This window comes from Bidens hawaiensis, unplaced genomic scaffold (genome assembly GCF_021521415.1).
Source record: "Bidens hawaiensis isolate Kalapana, Puna unplaced genomic scaffold, B.hawaiensis_p1.1 tig00052043_1, whole genome shotgun sequence".
Taxonomy (NCBI): domain Eukaryota; kingdom Viridiplantae; phylum Streptophyta; class Magnoliopsida; order Asterales; family Asteraceae; genus Bidens; species Bidens hawaiensis.
Genome location: NW_027499321.1, coordinates 43,962 through 57,181, shown reverse-complemented (window position 1 = coordinate 57,181; position 13,220 = coordinate 43,962). Strand labels below are relative to the sequence as shown.

Sequence of the window (13,220 nt, the reverse complement as noted above, 5' to 3'; positions counted from 1 at the left end):
GGTCTGCTGTTTATAACACAGTGAAGTTAACCAGTTGGTCTAAGTGTTCATTCAGTTTGAGCTTGAAAAAGATTATATATATATAATTACCAGATTCATCTTCTTCATCTTATAAGATCATAAACCCTAATTTTCCAATTGGAGTTTCTGTTCCATGTTTGTTTCAGTAAGTTTAGGGGTCTTGTTTATTGGTGTAACGACATTAAAAAGCATATATCAATTACCTTTAGATGTTATGATTTGGCCGAAACCCGTTTGCCGGAAAATAATTCAAAGAATTCCCAATTACAGATAATTCAGTGTATTAGAGGGGGGTTTGAGAGAATGAGCAAGTTGTAATGAAGCTTAGGGTCCTATTTATACTAGTAGGAGGAGCGTGGACGCGGTTATTGCATTAATGGTGAATCCCGTGAAATCCGGTGTCGATTACGGGATGTTTTACGGCAAGGAATCACAATTAATTAGTGGGTTATTGCTTAATATTGACGGAGAATCATTTTTATATAAACAACTTCGAGTTAAAAACGTGTTTAAGGGTGTAACGGCTTCCTCCGGCGCCGGATTCCGGCCACCGGAGGTTCGCCAGAAAAACAGGGACGAGGAAGGGTGGGGGGCTGGGTAAGGTTTGACTTTTATAATATAATTTAAATAGAATTTGCAGTTTAGCCCCTGGAGTTTCAACTTCTTTTTAAAGGTAATTTAAATTATTTTAAGTTAAAATAAGTATTTGAAGTTTACATTTTTAACCCAAACTTTATAATTAAATTATAAAGTCTTCGGTTTTGGATTATTTACGCGTTTTACTCACGCGGCTCGATTAACGTTAAGGTTAGGGAATTTATAAACATTTAAATAACAACGAATAATGAACATTAAATGTCGGGAATCACTTTATTAAAATATATTAATACATCGAAACGACCCAACAGGTCGGGTTTACAATACGAACACGAATCGAAAATTGACGAATGTCACAACTCTATCGAGTGTTCTCCCAGTTCGATTGCCCACATAGCCAATCTCCCAGATAATTCGGGCTTTGCCAACACACTTTTTAATTTGTAATTCGTCAGCACATTGATGGGGCGACCTTGGAAGTACCGTTTCAACCTCCTTGCCGCATATACTAATGCCAACACCAGCTTTTCTAGCATCGAGTATCTGGTTTCAGCATCCGCCAAAGATTTTCTCACGTAATATATTGGTGTTTGTACGGTCTTCCTGTCCGTTAAAAGAACTACCCCCACCACGATATCGGATGCGGGTAAATACAGCGTGGGGGGCTCTCCCTCCCGGGGTGCCGTTAGTGTTGGAAGCTCCATAAGACACTTCTTTACCTCAAGGAAGGCTTGTTCCGCTTCTGGTGTCCATTTGAAATGTGCCTTTTTCAGGCAATTCCGTAATGTGGACACGAAAGGATAAAATTTGAAATGTGCCTATTCAGGGCAACCAACCTTCCGTTCAACGTCTGCACTTCTTTTACTGAGGATGGGGAAGGCATTCGGGCGCTTGCCTGGACCTTGTCTGGGTTTGCTTTAAATCCCTCACCTGTCACGATTACTCCGAGGAACTTGCCATCTTCCATCCCAAAAGAACATTTTGAAGGATTTAATTTCATAATGATCTTCCGTAACGTGGAAAAGACGTCTTCGTTGTCCCTCAATATTTGATCTTCTTCAATGCTCTTGATGACCAGGTCATCCATGTAAACTTCGAGGTTCTTCCCAATTTAATCACGGAACGTATTGTCCATATGAACGTTTAAGTCTTTTATCTGCTTCTTTGGGGGACCTTTGTCTGCGGGAGTCACCATCATAGCTGATTTTTTCGACACGTGATTGTAGTTTGATGTGTGGCATGAGGTCAAAGTGTGTGGCATATGAATGAAAGGATTCTAGCATCTGTTGTTGTGTAGGGAAGTCGTCGACAATAGATTCCGACCACAGGAAGTCAGAAAACTGATACAATGCTTTGGGTGCTTGAAGCTTTGTGGTTTTGAAGGTTTTAACCCATACACCACCAATGTCGGATTCTAACTCAAAGACAATAGGGTTAAAACCTTTGGAGAGACAGTATTTGCAGGCGAGGAAGCCGCTGACTCCAGCGCGGACGATGAACACTTGCTTCTTATCCATGATCCTCCGGTGATGCACTCTCAATATCACCTATATGGCTACAAAATCCAATATACGGATTTCAACCCACATATAATAACAATATTGCCACACTGGAAATGTGACTAGTAATTAATTATTTTGGTTGATTTGGTTTAAAAAATGAGAATAGCTAATCACGTGACGGCGTGGGTGATGGTGGTGGTTTAAGGTGGTTCAAGGTGGTGGTGGTGGTTCAGGGGTATAATTTTAAAAATTATATTTTTCCAAGAATTTGAAAATATGGAAGGGAAAGGTAGGAAACATAAAAAAACAGTTTCTCAAGACGGTTTTTGGGAAAAAAAAAGTTTTAGAAAAATCTGAACTTTTGCTCCAAGATTATGAAAAAAATTGGACTTTACCTTCATTATTTTCCCAAATCTCGTCTTCTACCTGACTTTCTTTCGAAATTTGGCCTGCTCCCCCTCTTTAATTTTATCTTTTCCCAATGCTTCTTGACAGTCCAAATTCTAAAAAATTTTGAGGACAAAAGGGCTATTTTGAGACTCTCTCTCTAAAATGGGCTATTTTGGGAATTTTCCCTTTAATAGAGGATTCGTGATCTGGTTTTATCATTAAATATACTTTTATGTTATTTTGTTGCATGCCAAATAAAGGCAAATTACCAAAAATGGACAAGTGCATCCAACTTTCAATAAAAAAAATAAGCAAATTATAAAAATATGTATAAAAATATATTTGATATCATCACAAACTAACATGTGTCACGACTGTATCTGAGCCTAAAGGGAACCTCCGGTTAAGAAGGTGCCCTCTATCAGGCCATTAAGAAATTGGTAAGGGTCCAACTAGGGACACCCTCACACCCACCAATATGCCTCGTATAGCTCTATACAGGGTGTATTGGTTGGTTTTTCTAGAAAAAACCACCAAATTTGTCTTATTATGCTTTTTTGTCTTATTATCAGAAGGGGCGTATAGCCCTGCTTGCGGTGCGCACATATGATGTATATATGTGTGAACCCTCGGGTGGGCAAAAGTGAAATTGCACTAATTTTGACGTTATTTTACTAATCTCGTGAAAATAACGTTAAAAGTGACGGACGGTTAATCAGGCATCATGTAGTGGCGTTGATAGCTGAAAGATAAGGGTACATGCACCGATCAGCCGGTGTCCCGATGATTGAGTGCTATGTGCCTTATGTCTAAGGCTTGATGCAAAACTACTATCGAGCCGGGGGTCTCACCGGAAGCAGCCTCTCTATCCCTATGGGGTAGAGGTAAGGCTGCCTACATCTTACCCTCCTCAGACCCTACCATAGCTCTGCTATTGGTGGGATATACTGAGTACGATGATGATGATGATGATGATGATTTGTTGTTATTATTGTTATTATTATTATTATTACTATTATAATTCCGATGAGGGTGTTATAACATCTCGGATTTTTCGTATTTGTATTCATTTAAGTTTAAACCGATTCGGGATCGTAATTCGGATCTTTCGAACTATTTAAAACTTGTATTTATTGGCATTTAACTTGGTTTAACTTATTTTATAATTTCATAACTTTCAATTGTGCCAAATGTCCCTTAGAAACCTTTAAAATCGCTTAAAAAGGCTTAAAATCGCATTTTCAGGAACTACAAGCTAAAGTCAAACATCTTTGACTAGTCAATTTCTCATGCTTCTGGTCGGAAACGACTTTCGGTCTAGAAGACTTTTATTTTTGTAACAAAATTTTAAGGCTACTGACCAAAACCTGACTTCCGATTCGCTGTTCAGATTCTGGTCAGTACCAACTTTATGTGAATTAAGGGATCAACTAATTCTTGACCGTTATCTGGTCCTTGTTAGCACTCTAGTCACGAGCTTCATTTAGTAATTGTTAGAACTTCTAGGGGGTGTCTATGGCATAGTTTAGAGAATTATTGGCACCTAATTAGGTTAGTCAATAGTATCATAATTCGGTTTGAAAACAATTAAGAAAGTTATCATAGAGTAGATACCCTCCAATAATTAAATTTCATGATAAGACACCTACTGTAGAAAACCAACAATACAATAATGTATCAATGGTAAATCATATAATAACCAACAAATACACATTACAAACACAAAAGACATGGTTGCACACGACTTATATATAGGTTTTTAATAGATCAGTTGACTTTTCGAAACGTAGTTACATAAAATGGATTTGGTTTAGGTTTTGACGTAGTCCATGGGACCATGAGGTTCAAAAACATTAGCAAAGGGTCCATTTTTTCTCAGCCGTTTCATGCCCATATCTTTGCATAATTGGTCATTATACCAAATTTCCAAAGCACCGATTGACGAACGATAATGGTATTCTCCCGTTGATTGTTTCATGTATTCGTCCCATCTTGCAATATCCTTCTCCATCTCGTTAACACTCGGTAGCTTAAACACACCTTCAAGTAGCGTTGCCACCCATTTAGCCCTCATCTCTGAGATATACATATTGGAAAGACTTTCAGAGAATCCAATTACTGCGGCTTGTGGTATCCGTGGATGAATGCATTCCCTAATAGCAGTATCAATTAGTAGTCAAATTTTAATATAGGGATGGGTGAACATACCACACCCGGTAAGTTTTTATCGTACTTCATTAAAAATATCAAATAAGGATTTAAAACAAGTAGTAAAATGAATATTACCGATGTGGAAATTTGAATAAAGATGTGCAACAAATAAAAGTAGAGGGGGAGGGTATGTGTTAAACAACCTTCTTAATATCCATGATTGATTATCATATTTATCCAAAACTATATATAATGTGCTCGACTAACCTATAAAGAGGGACTCGCGACGAGCCTGAGATGAAGTGACCAAATGTTGAAGATTCAAATATTTTTGTGAGTTTTTCTTCACCTTTGAATCCTGTAGCAAAAATAACAATTTCTGCTTCTATATGCGTGTTATCCTCATCGATGCAAATCCCTTTTTCATAAAAGCTATAACTTTGGGATTTCTTCAACTGGATGCTTTTTTCCTCAAGTGCATCAAAGAAGTTGTTGGGATTCGGCATGTATAAAATCAAACTAGAGCGGGTGTCTTCGTCTTTCGAGAAGCTATGGTGTGGCACCATGTCGAACTTGGCCAGAGGAAGTTTATTCTTTATGTAGCTTTCCACGAACTTTGAGACTCCCCAACGCTATTAGATCAACGTGATCGTTACACGAACTGCTAATTCTTATTTTTTCATCTTTTTGAAATGAGTATATATATTTGAAAAAGTATGATTATAAGAGTGTGGTTTTTAAAAGATTCTACAAATGGAGTTACCGGACACACTTGCCTTCTAATTTATTTTAAAGTTTCATTTAACATTAGTTTAGTTTCTTTTATCAAATATATATAACTAGTTTTAGAGCCCGTGTTACACACGAGATAATTCAAATTATAAGTAAAACAAATAATTACATAGCGTATATGAAAAAAAATGTATTACATCTATCCATATATCTATACAATGTGTACATAAATTACTTTTATTTGTATCACAAATGATTTTTTGAAATGGACTTAATAAAAAAAATGTCCGTACAAAATCGTACCCGAGAATGCATCTTTCTATTGAAAAATTCATTCTCGGTGTCATATATGTATAATTGAAAGAATTTTGGTTATGAACTAATTTTGAAAATAAGACTTCTCATGCGATAATAGTTCTAACCACTCAGCCTAAATACAAAAGAGGCATTATTTGTATTGATATATTTATCAATTTATCACCCATCAAAGGAAAGCATGATATTAAATTGTAGCAATTGATGTTCTTCAACAACTATGCTTTTCTGAGCTATACCATAAAAAAGATTTTAATAAGTTTCAGAGGGCTTCTCGACTTTGTCATAATGACAACACAAAAAATAACATGTTAACCCATTCAATTTTGTGAATATTTTGTTTCATTTAAGCATAGTTTTGCATGGCATGCTTCCCATACAACGTTCTGATCACCATTGAAGAAAAAATTAATGTTAACATAAATATTTCAAATTTGATAAAAGTTAGAAGCATAGATAGGCATGGGGGTGGCATATCGAAAGTGTTCGCAATCTTTTCTTAAATTTTAATAGTTGAGAGAAAAATAGTCAATTTGCCAAATCCCGAACCTTTTAATTATTTCAAAAATGCCCTTAAAAATAAACTTGAAACCCGAATCATGTTTAAAATTCTAACTTTCATACTTTTGACATTTTAAAGTCAACACTTTGAACCCATAACAAATTTGACGATAAATCTATTTTGCATTCTCAAACTTTTAAAAATACTCAAAAATTTTATTTTTGGCCCGTATTTTAACCTAAATGTAGTTAACTTGTACCAAGCAATCTATTTACCAACTTATGACCCATAAAATCAAATTTAACTTTCACAAGAAACCCAAAACAATTTTCATTTGAGAATACATGATTTGTTGTTAATTTTTTGGAATTCACCAAGTATTTTAAAATATATAGTAAAATAATATGTTATATTTATAAAATATATAGATATTATATAAATATAGTGTAAAAGGAAAGTGAATAATTATTGATTTATTACATATATTAGAGTATATTAGTTTTGAAGGGAAAAAATTGTGAGAATTAACCAAAACATGACAAGTGTCCCCATTTATTTTACCTTATTAGAATAGGTAGATTTCTAAAATATTTTTTTAAAAATAATCTAAATATAAAGACTTGTTTTATTTATTTATTTATTTATTTATTTATTTATTTGTATATGTTTTGATATAATAAATTGTATCAAAATACTGAGTTGTGTTCAAAATAATAACTTCAAATCCAAAGCATATGTACCTTACTTTGAATATAACTTGGTTTTCAACAAACTATAAATTGTTGAGGAAAAAAAAAACAAATCTGTCTAGCTAGATTCTTAAAAACTGTTACATATTAAATTTTAATAAAAAAAAGAAGTTAAATTAAGCATTAACTGAAAACTATAAATATAAAAACAGTCTTTTTTTCTTTCAGAAAGAGTGTTGGTAAAAAAAGTATTTACTAAATAGGCGTTGTTTGAAAGTTATTTACCAAAATAGTGATTTTAACATTTTTTTTCACCAGAATATTTTATTAGATAAAACAATTACTTTTCATTTTCAAAATGTTTTTTCAGAAAAAATTAAATTAAAAAACTTTGTGTGATGATTTTTTTAAATATATTTGAATAGGAAAATGTTTTAAAAATCGTTTATCATGACACATAATATAAATTTTTTTATATAGTTTTATAAAAAGAAACCGTACCTGTTTTCCTAAGAAATATTTTTTAAAAGAAAAAAAACTATCATATAGTGTTTTTCAAAAACTTTCTTGCATTTATAAAGTTGAAGAACATAAAAAGAATTAAGAACATTTACAAAATGTTCTTTTAATTACTTCACTACAGCCAACGTTTAAGGTGATCTCGGTCAGAATTCAGATACTACACAACATTCAATTAGTAAACTCCAAACTAAGTTTTTCTTAAATATATTAAACTAGCATGCATTATAAATTATGAGATGAATTGTAAAAAATTGCACACTCAAGTTGTTTTAAAGAACTTATAATTAAATAAATTATTATTCCTAGGTCTTAAGATTATAATTTAAAAACTTATAATCGATGAATTATTAAAAATATATATATTGTATATAACAAATAGGCGTGTTCCATAATTATTTGTTGCCAAAAAGTTTTAATTGATAAATCCGTTTCACTTTCTAAACAATATGTTCTTTCTAAATAATATATTTGTGACATAATCAATAATGAAATCAGTATTCATATAATACCCCATGTATACTAGCTATTTTAGGTTTTATTTTTAAATATTGTATGAGTTTTCAAAGATGTGCATAATCATACAAAATATTATGTGTTTTAGATTTAAATTAACTTTATTACTTTAAAATAAAAGGATAAAGTGAAAAAAAAAGCTATAGAAACACTATTTTAATAAATAGTTTTCAAACAACACATATATAGTAAATATCTTTCCATTAACACTCTTTTAAAAAAGCTTTAAAAACAAAAAGTTAAAAAGTGGTTGGAGGTCTCGCACTTGAGTGCGATAATCCCATTTGTTAATGTTTTTCATAGTCATAGCCACATATAATTAAATTCTTTTAAAGTATGTACACATTTTAAAAGAAAAGTTCATAACTAACACAGGGTTGTCTTCGAGAAAGCAAAAAAAATTTTGGGTTGAAGACGAATTTTTTTTTTTTGCCTTAAGTAAAAGGAGTAATATGTTGGGTTTAAACAATTTAATTTTGATAAAAGCTTAAGTGGTTATAATTAGGTTGTCTAAAAAACTTTTGTATAAAAATATGATTGAACGTGTCTTAAATGAGACTAGAACCCATAACCTTTTAGTTGAGAGTAATACCCCTTTGCATTACATCAAGCTAGTAGTTATGTAATTGATTTTAAACACTAAATATACATATTGTTTTAATAAAAATGCATATAATTTTTAGAAAAAAATTCGGGCGCTATTGGGGCGTCGGGCCTGTGGCCGCCGACCACCCAGCCTCCCCTTAGGACCGGCCCTGAGTAAACGAATTAATAACTATGCTTAACACTTCAAATTAAACTTATTGAAGTTGTCAAAGGGCTTACCAGAGGTGAAAGTAACGTAGCTAACATATTAAGCATAAAACCTTCTCCGGGTTTATGAACTAAAAGCTCGGAGAAGCGATTCAAGTATAAATAAGTCAACGGGATTCCCCATGGAGCCCAGTCCGGTAGTTTCCAATGATCACGCCGATACACTATGGTACACGGATGTTCCGGGCCTGAAAATTAACACAGGATAGGTAAGGAAGGCTGCCTATGTATTACAATGAATGATCATATGCAACTAACCATTGACAGATGCACATTCCCTTGAAATATCGAGTCCTGTTTTCCCGAACCCCACGACAACAACATTTCTCCCTTTCACAAATGAGGCAGCCTTGTCATGTTCCATGGCCGCGTATTCCATGGAGTGCATTGCTTTCCCTTGGTAAATGTTTGAGTCTTTTCCGACAGGGAATTTAGGTATGTTTGGAACATCTTTGAATTTTCCCAAACAGAGAATCACAAAGTCGGCCACGTAAACCTGGTGATTGGATACGAATATATTTATGCTTCCTTAAGTAAAGTTGATTTTTTATTTGTTTATCGTGAAGTCAAGAACTTAATACAAAATTCGTATTCATGAACAGACACAAATATCATGAAATTTCACATCAAGTGTGGTGTTTTGTCACAACATGCTGACCCACTAAAGGTGGTGAGGCCAAGCCGCACTCACTCTTTTGAAATTTACCCGTTACATATACTATCAAAAGTTATTTACCAGTGTACCAAATTTTTATTGACGATAATAAAGTGGTTAACCTTTACCAAAAGTTATATAGTACCAAACCTTTTTCACAAAACCACTTAATGCATATTTTCCTCCCTTTTCTTTTTCTTTTAAATTACTCAACATTTTTCACAAGGCTTTTATTAATTAGAAACAAGTGAAAACATGATCAGCCCGATACATATAAGCATAACGTTTGTAGTTTTTTATTACACAAATTAATTGTTTATTTATCTATACAATCCGATAAAACTTAGACTGAGAAACTATAACCCAACTAAAAAGATCTTTTTTCCTCGATTCGTTGTTTGCAGTTTCTAACCCATTTATCAAGGTTAGGTCCAACCCGTCAACACCACTTAAAAGACTTGGATTTGCAATCTAAAAGAAGAAGACGGCCCAACTTTTTTTCGTTTTCCTTCTATTTTAATTTAAAAGAATATATAATTTAGCAACAACTAGCTTTTTAATATTTTAAATAAATGTTTTTTAGCTAGTTTTTTTTTTAAAACATAAGATAACAAAAATACGATTCAACCTATAAAATTTATAACTATAGTCCAATAATATAAAGTCCTGGACCATTGTATCTTACTAGCTTGTGAAATTCTAGAAGTGTGTACGTATGTGATACATCCCAAGAAACGTGTAGGTGTAGAACTGATATTAATCTCGCATGCTAACGTGTTCACTGTTTAGAACCGTCTCTGAAAATTTAAGTTTTTAATAAAAGCCCTAGTCAAGTAGAAAAAAGAGCCCTACTGAGTTGAGTTTAGTTAGTCAAGAGCATTCATAGCAAGTCCTTGTAAGTGAATTCTCTATATTATATGGGGTGATTGTAAATGAAGAAAAAAGAAAATGTAATTGTTCATAAGTAAATTTGAAGAAACACGTTTATACTATATAACTTTTTAATATTTGTTATAACTTGCTGTAAGTAGAGTAAAACGAAAAAGTAATGATAATGGTATAGAAAAACATTGTTTAATTAAAAGAAAGAGATCAAAAATAGAGTTATCGTTATAATAACTATAGAGACGACGATAGAGCACTTGCTAAGAATACTTTTAAATATGTTTAATTAACAAATAAGTTTAATTGTTTAATGAGCTTCGCTAAATCAAAATTTAATGGATTTGACATATAAATTGTGTTCTTAAAATTAATTATAGTTTTATATTAATTGTTTTTATATATATATACATATATATAAATAACTTTTTTAATTATGGGCCTATTCGAAGAGTGGCCTGGAGAGATCGCAAAGTTTGCCCCAGCCCCAACCGGAAGAATTTTCCGTACCTTGGTGGTGTTGGTTCTAATGTCGTGGACAGTGACATTCCACTTGCCTTCGGAGGGAAATGTTTCGCCTGTCCCGTTCCAGAGGGCCCATGTCTCCGACCACGGTCCATGGCAACTTGATGTGCGGCAAGAGCTCAAAGTGTGTGGCATACGAGTGTAGGTATTCCAGCACCTCTTGTTGAGTCGGGAAGTCTTCCACGAGGGATTCGGGCCACGGGAAGTCGGAAAACTGATACAAAGCTTTGGGTGCCTGGAGCCTTGTGGTTTTGATGGTTTTAACCCATACGCCACCAATGTCGGATTCTAAGTCGAAGACGGTCGGGTTGAAGCCTTTGGAGAGGCAGTATTTACAGGCGAGGAGGCCGCTGACTCCGGCGCCGATGATGGCCACTTGCTTTTGCTTCTTATCCATGATCCTCCGGCGGTGTAGTCTCTGAGATGATATATATGACTATATGAGATATCACCTTATCAGTAATTCACTAAGTTGTCTATAGGATCCAACTATATAATGCGTTTCAATACATAGATAATATTGTGACACTATACACGTGTATAAAAACAATTGCTTAGGTATATAGTAGATTTTTATGTATGTTTTTGGAGGATTTATTTTATTATTATTTTTATATATATCTCCTTCCTAAACTCATTAATTAGGCTAAGGATAATGGGACGCGGATGGGGCCCGGCGTGGCCATCTGGCTCGCGAACACCGCTACCACCTTGGTGCGGATGGGGGCGCGGGGCAGTCCGCGTGGGGTGACCGTTGAGGAGAGCCGTTGGGCTATTAAAATAAAAAAAAATTCAAACTTATTATAAATATCACAATTCATTTTATTTTAAAATCACCCATCTCGTTCTCTTTCTCTCAATATTTCTACTAATACCTCTCATTTGATTTTCCAAAGTTTGTTAAAAAATCATGTTGGGTTCGGGAAATTTCAACTACAACGCTCAATTTCATATGCAGAGGTTGGACTACATGTCTGACGAGGCCGTTCAAGATCTAATGGCATCTCAAAATGCGACTTTTTTCAACTCGGATACACAACCCGAGTTTTCCGTTCCGGAGACACAACCGGGACCGGATAAACCCACAAAACGCTCTCACAAAGGTCAGAAAACGAATAAAACCGGAGAAGCGGGCGGTTCATCGACACCGGCTATGACGAAGCGAAAGTCTACTCCTTGGAAAAAGGATGAAAAATTAGCGTTGGCTAAAGCTTGGATTGAGATATCTCAAGATCGAAACGAGGGTAATTATTTTTTGGTGCATTTTTTTTTTAATTTAAATTTTTAGTTTTTGTTTGCAATTTACTAAAGTTTTGTTATTTTTTTTATAGCCGACTTTCATAAACGTCGAGTATTTTGGAGCAAAGTTCGGGAATTGTTTTACGAGCAAGTGGGGAGTAGGGACCGAACCGATAATATGATATCGGGTAAGTGGTCCGATATTCGTAAGTTTGTAGGATTATTTACCAACCTACATAACCGAAATGCAAACCGAATGCGACAGAGTGGGTCCGATGATCTTCAAGTTTTTCAATTCACTTACGACGAGTGGAAAGCGGAGGTGTTAAGGAAGTACGGGATGGTGAAGACGTTTGACGAGCGCTACTTGTGGGACGTGCTCAAGAAGTGCTCGAAATGGATTATGTTAGTTACTCTGGATGCGGATGTCGGAAAAGAATCGGCTAAACATACGAAAACTAGCGAGTCCGGCTCCTACGTCTCTTCTAGCGGCTCGGAGACTCAAATTAACTTCGACCTAAACTTGTCCGAGGGCGATTTGAAAGAGCAAGGCTCTAGCTGCCCCCGGGTAGGGAACGTGGGAAAAGAACCGCCGATCGACTTCGGAAAAGAGATTGCTAGAATGTCAATTGGTCTCGAGTCAATTGGTCAAGCTAAACATAATAGAAACCGGATGAGGAGTTTGGAATTTCTAGCCAAGGACTTTAGCCACCTACCGCCATCCGACCAAGCGATAATGGAGGAAGAAAAAGATCGTATTCGGAAGGAATTGACGAAAAAAAATTAAAAACGCTATTTTTATGTATTTTTTTTAGAGGTTGTTGCATTTTAAATTTATGTTTTTATTTTCTTTTTATTTATGTTTTAGTGAAATGTTTTAATTTAGTATTATTAATATTTATTTAGGATATAGTATTAAAAAAAACTCAACCAAGTCCCGGTTCACCTGGATCATTACACCCTTTGAGCCTTGGTCTGAGGGCTTGGTTGGCATGCCTAGTCAGCGCCACGTGTCATGAAGATGTTGGTTCACTTGGGGCTCAACCAAGCCCCATTACCCTTAGCCTTATATATATTCCCAACCTAAAAAAATCAATTACATATTTTTTTTTCTTAAAAATCATTAATTGCATATTTTCCTAAATCAACAAATTAATTACATATTTTTTCTT

The 13,220-nt window shown here is 34.4% G+C and overlaps 1 protein-coding gene and 1 pseudogene across 2 annotated transcripts; both read right to left on the bottom strand.

Annotated features, from left to right (window-relative positions):
• Nucleotides 1–1,733: 1,733 nt before the first annotated feature.
• Nucleotides 1,734–2,135, bottom strand: LOC143599335 (putative flavin-containing monooxygenase 2). Its single transcript, XM_077077316.1, has one exon. It carries the CDS (start codon nt 2,133–2,135, stop codon nt 1,734–1,736), a length of 402 nt encoding a protein of 133 aa, XP_076933431.1.
• A 2,156-nt stretch (nt 2,136–4,291) lies between these two features.
• Nucleotides 4,292–11,206, bottom strand: LOC143599336 (putative flavin-containing monooxygenase 1; annotated as a pseudogene). The gene is made up of 5 exons (XR_013147281.1): nt 10,795–11,206; nt 9,006–9,243; nt 8,760–8,935; nt 4,929–5,293; nt 4,292–4,663 (listed from the first exon to the last, which is right to left on the bottom strand). The product of XR_013147281.1 is annotated as a putative flavin-containing monooxygenase 1 (transcript).
• Between the last annotated feature and the right edge of the window lie 2,014 nt (nt 11,207–13,220).

Excerpts from the sequence above, each read along its gene's own strand:
- LOC143599335 (XM_077077316.1), bottom strand. The coding sequence starts at position 2,135 with ATGGATAAGAAGCAAGTGTTCATCGTCCGCGCTGGAGTCAGCGGCTTC.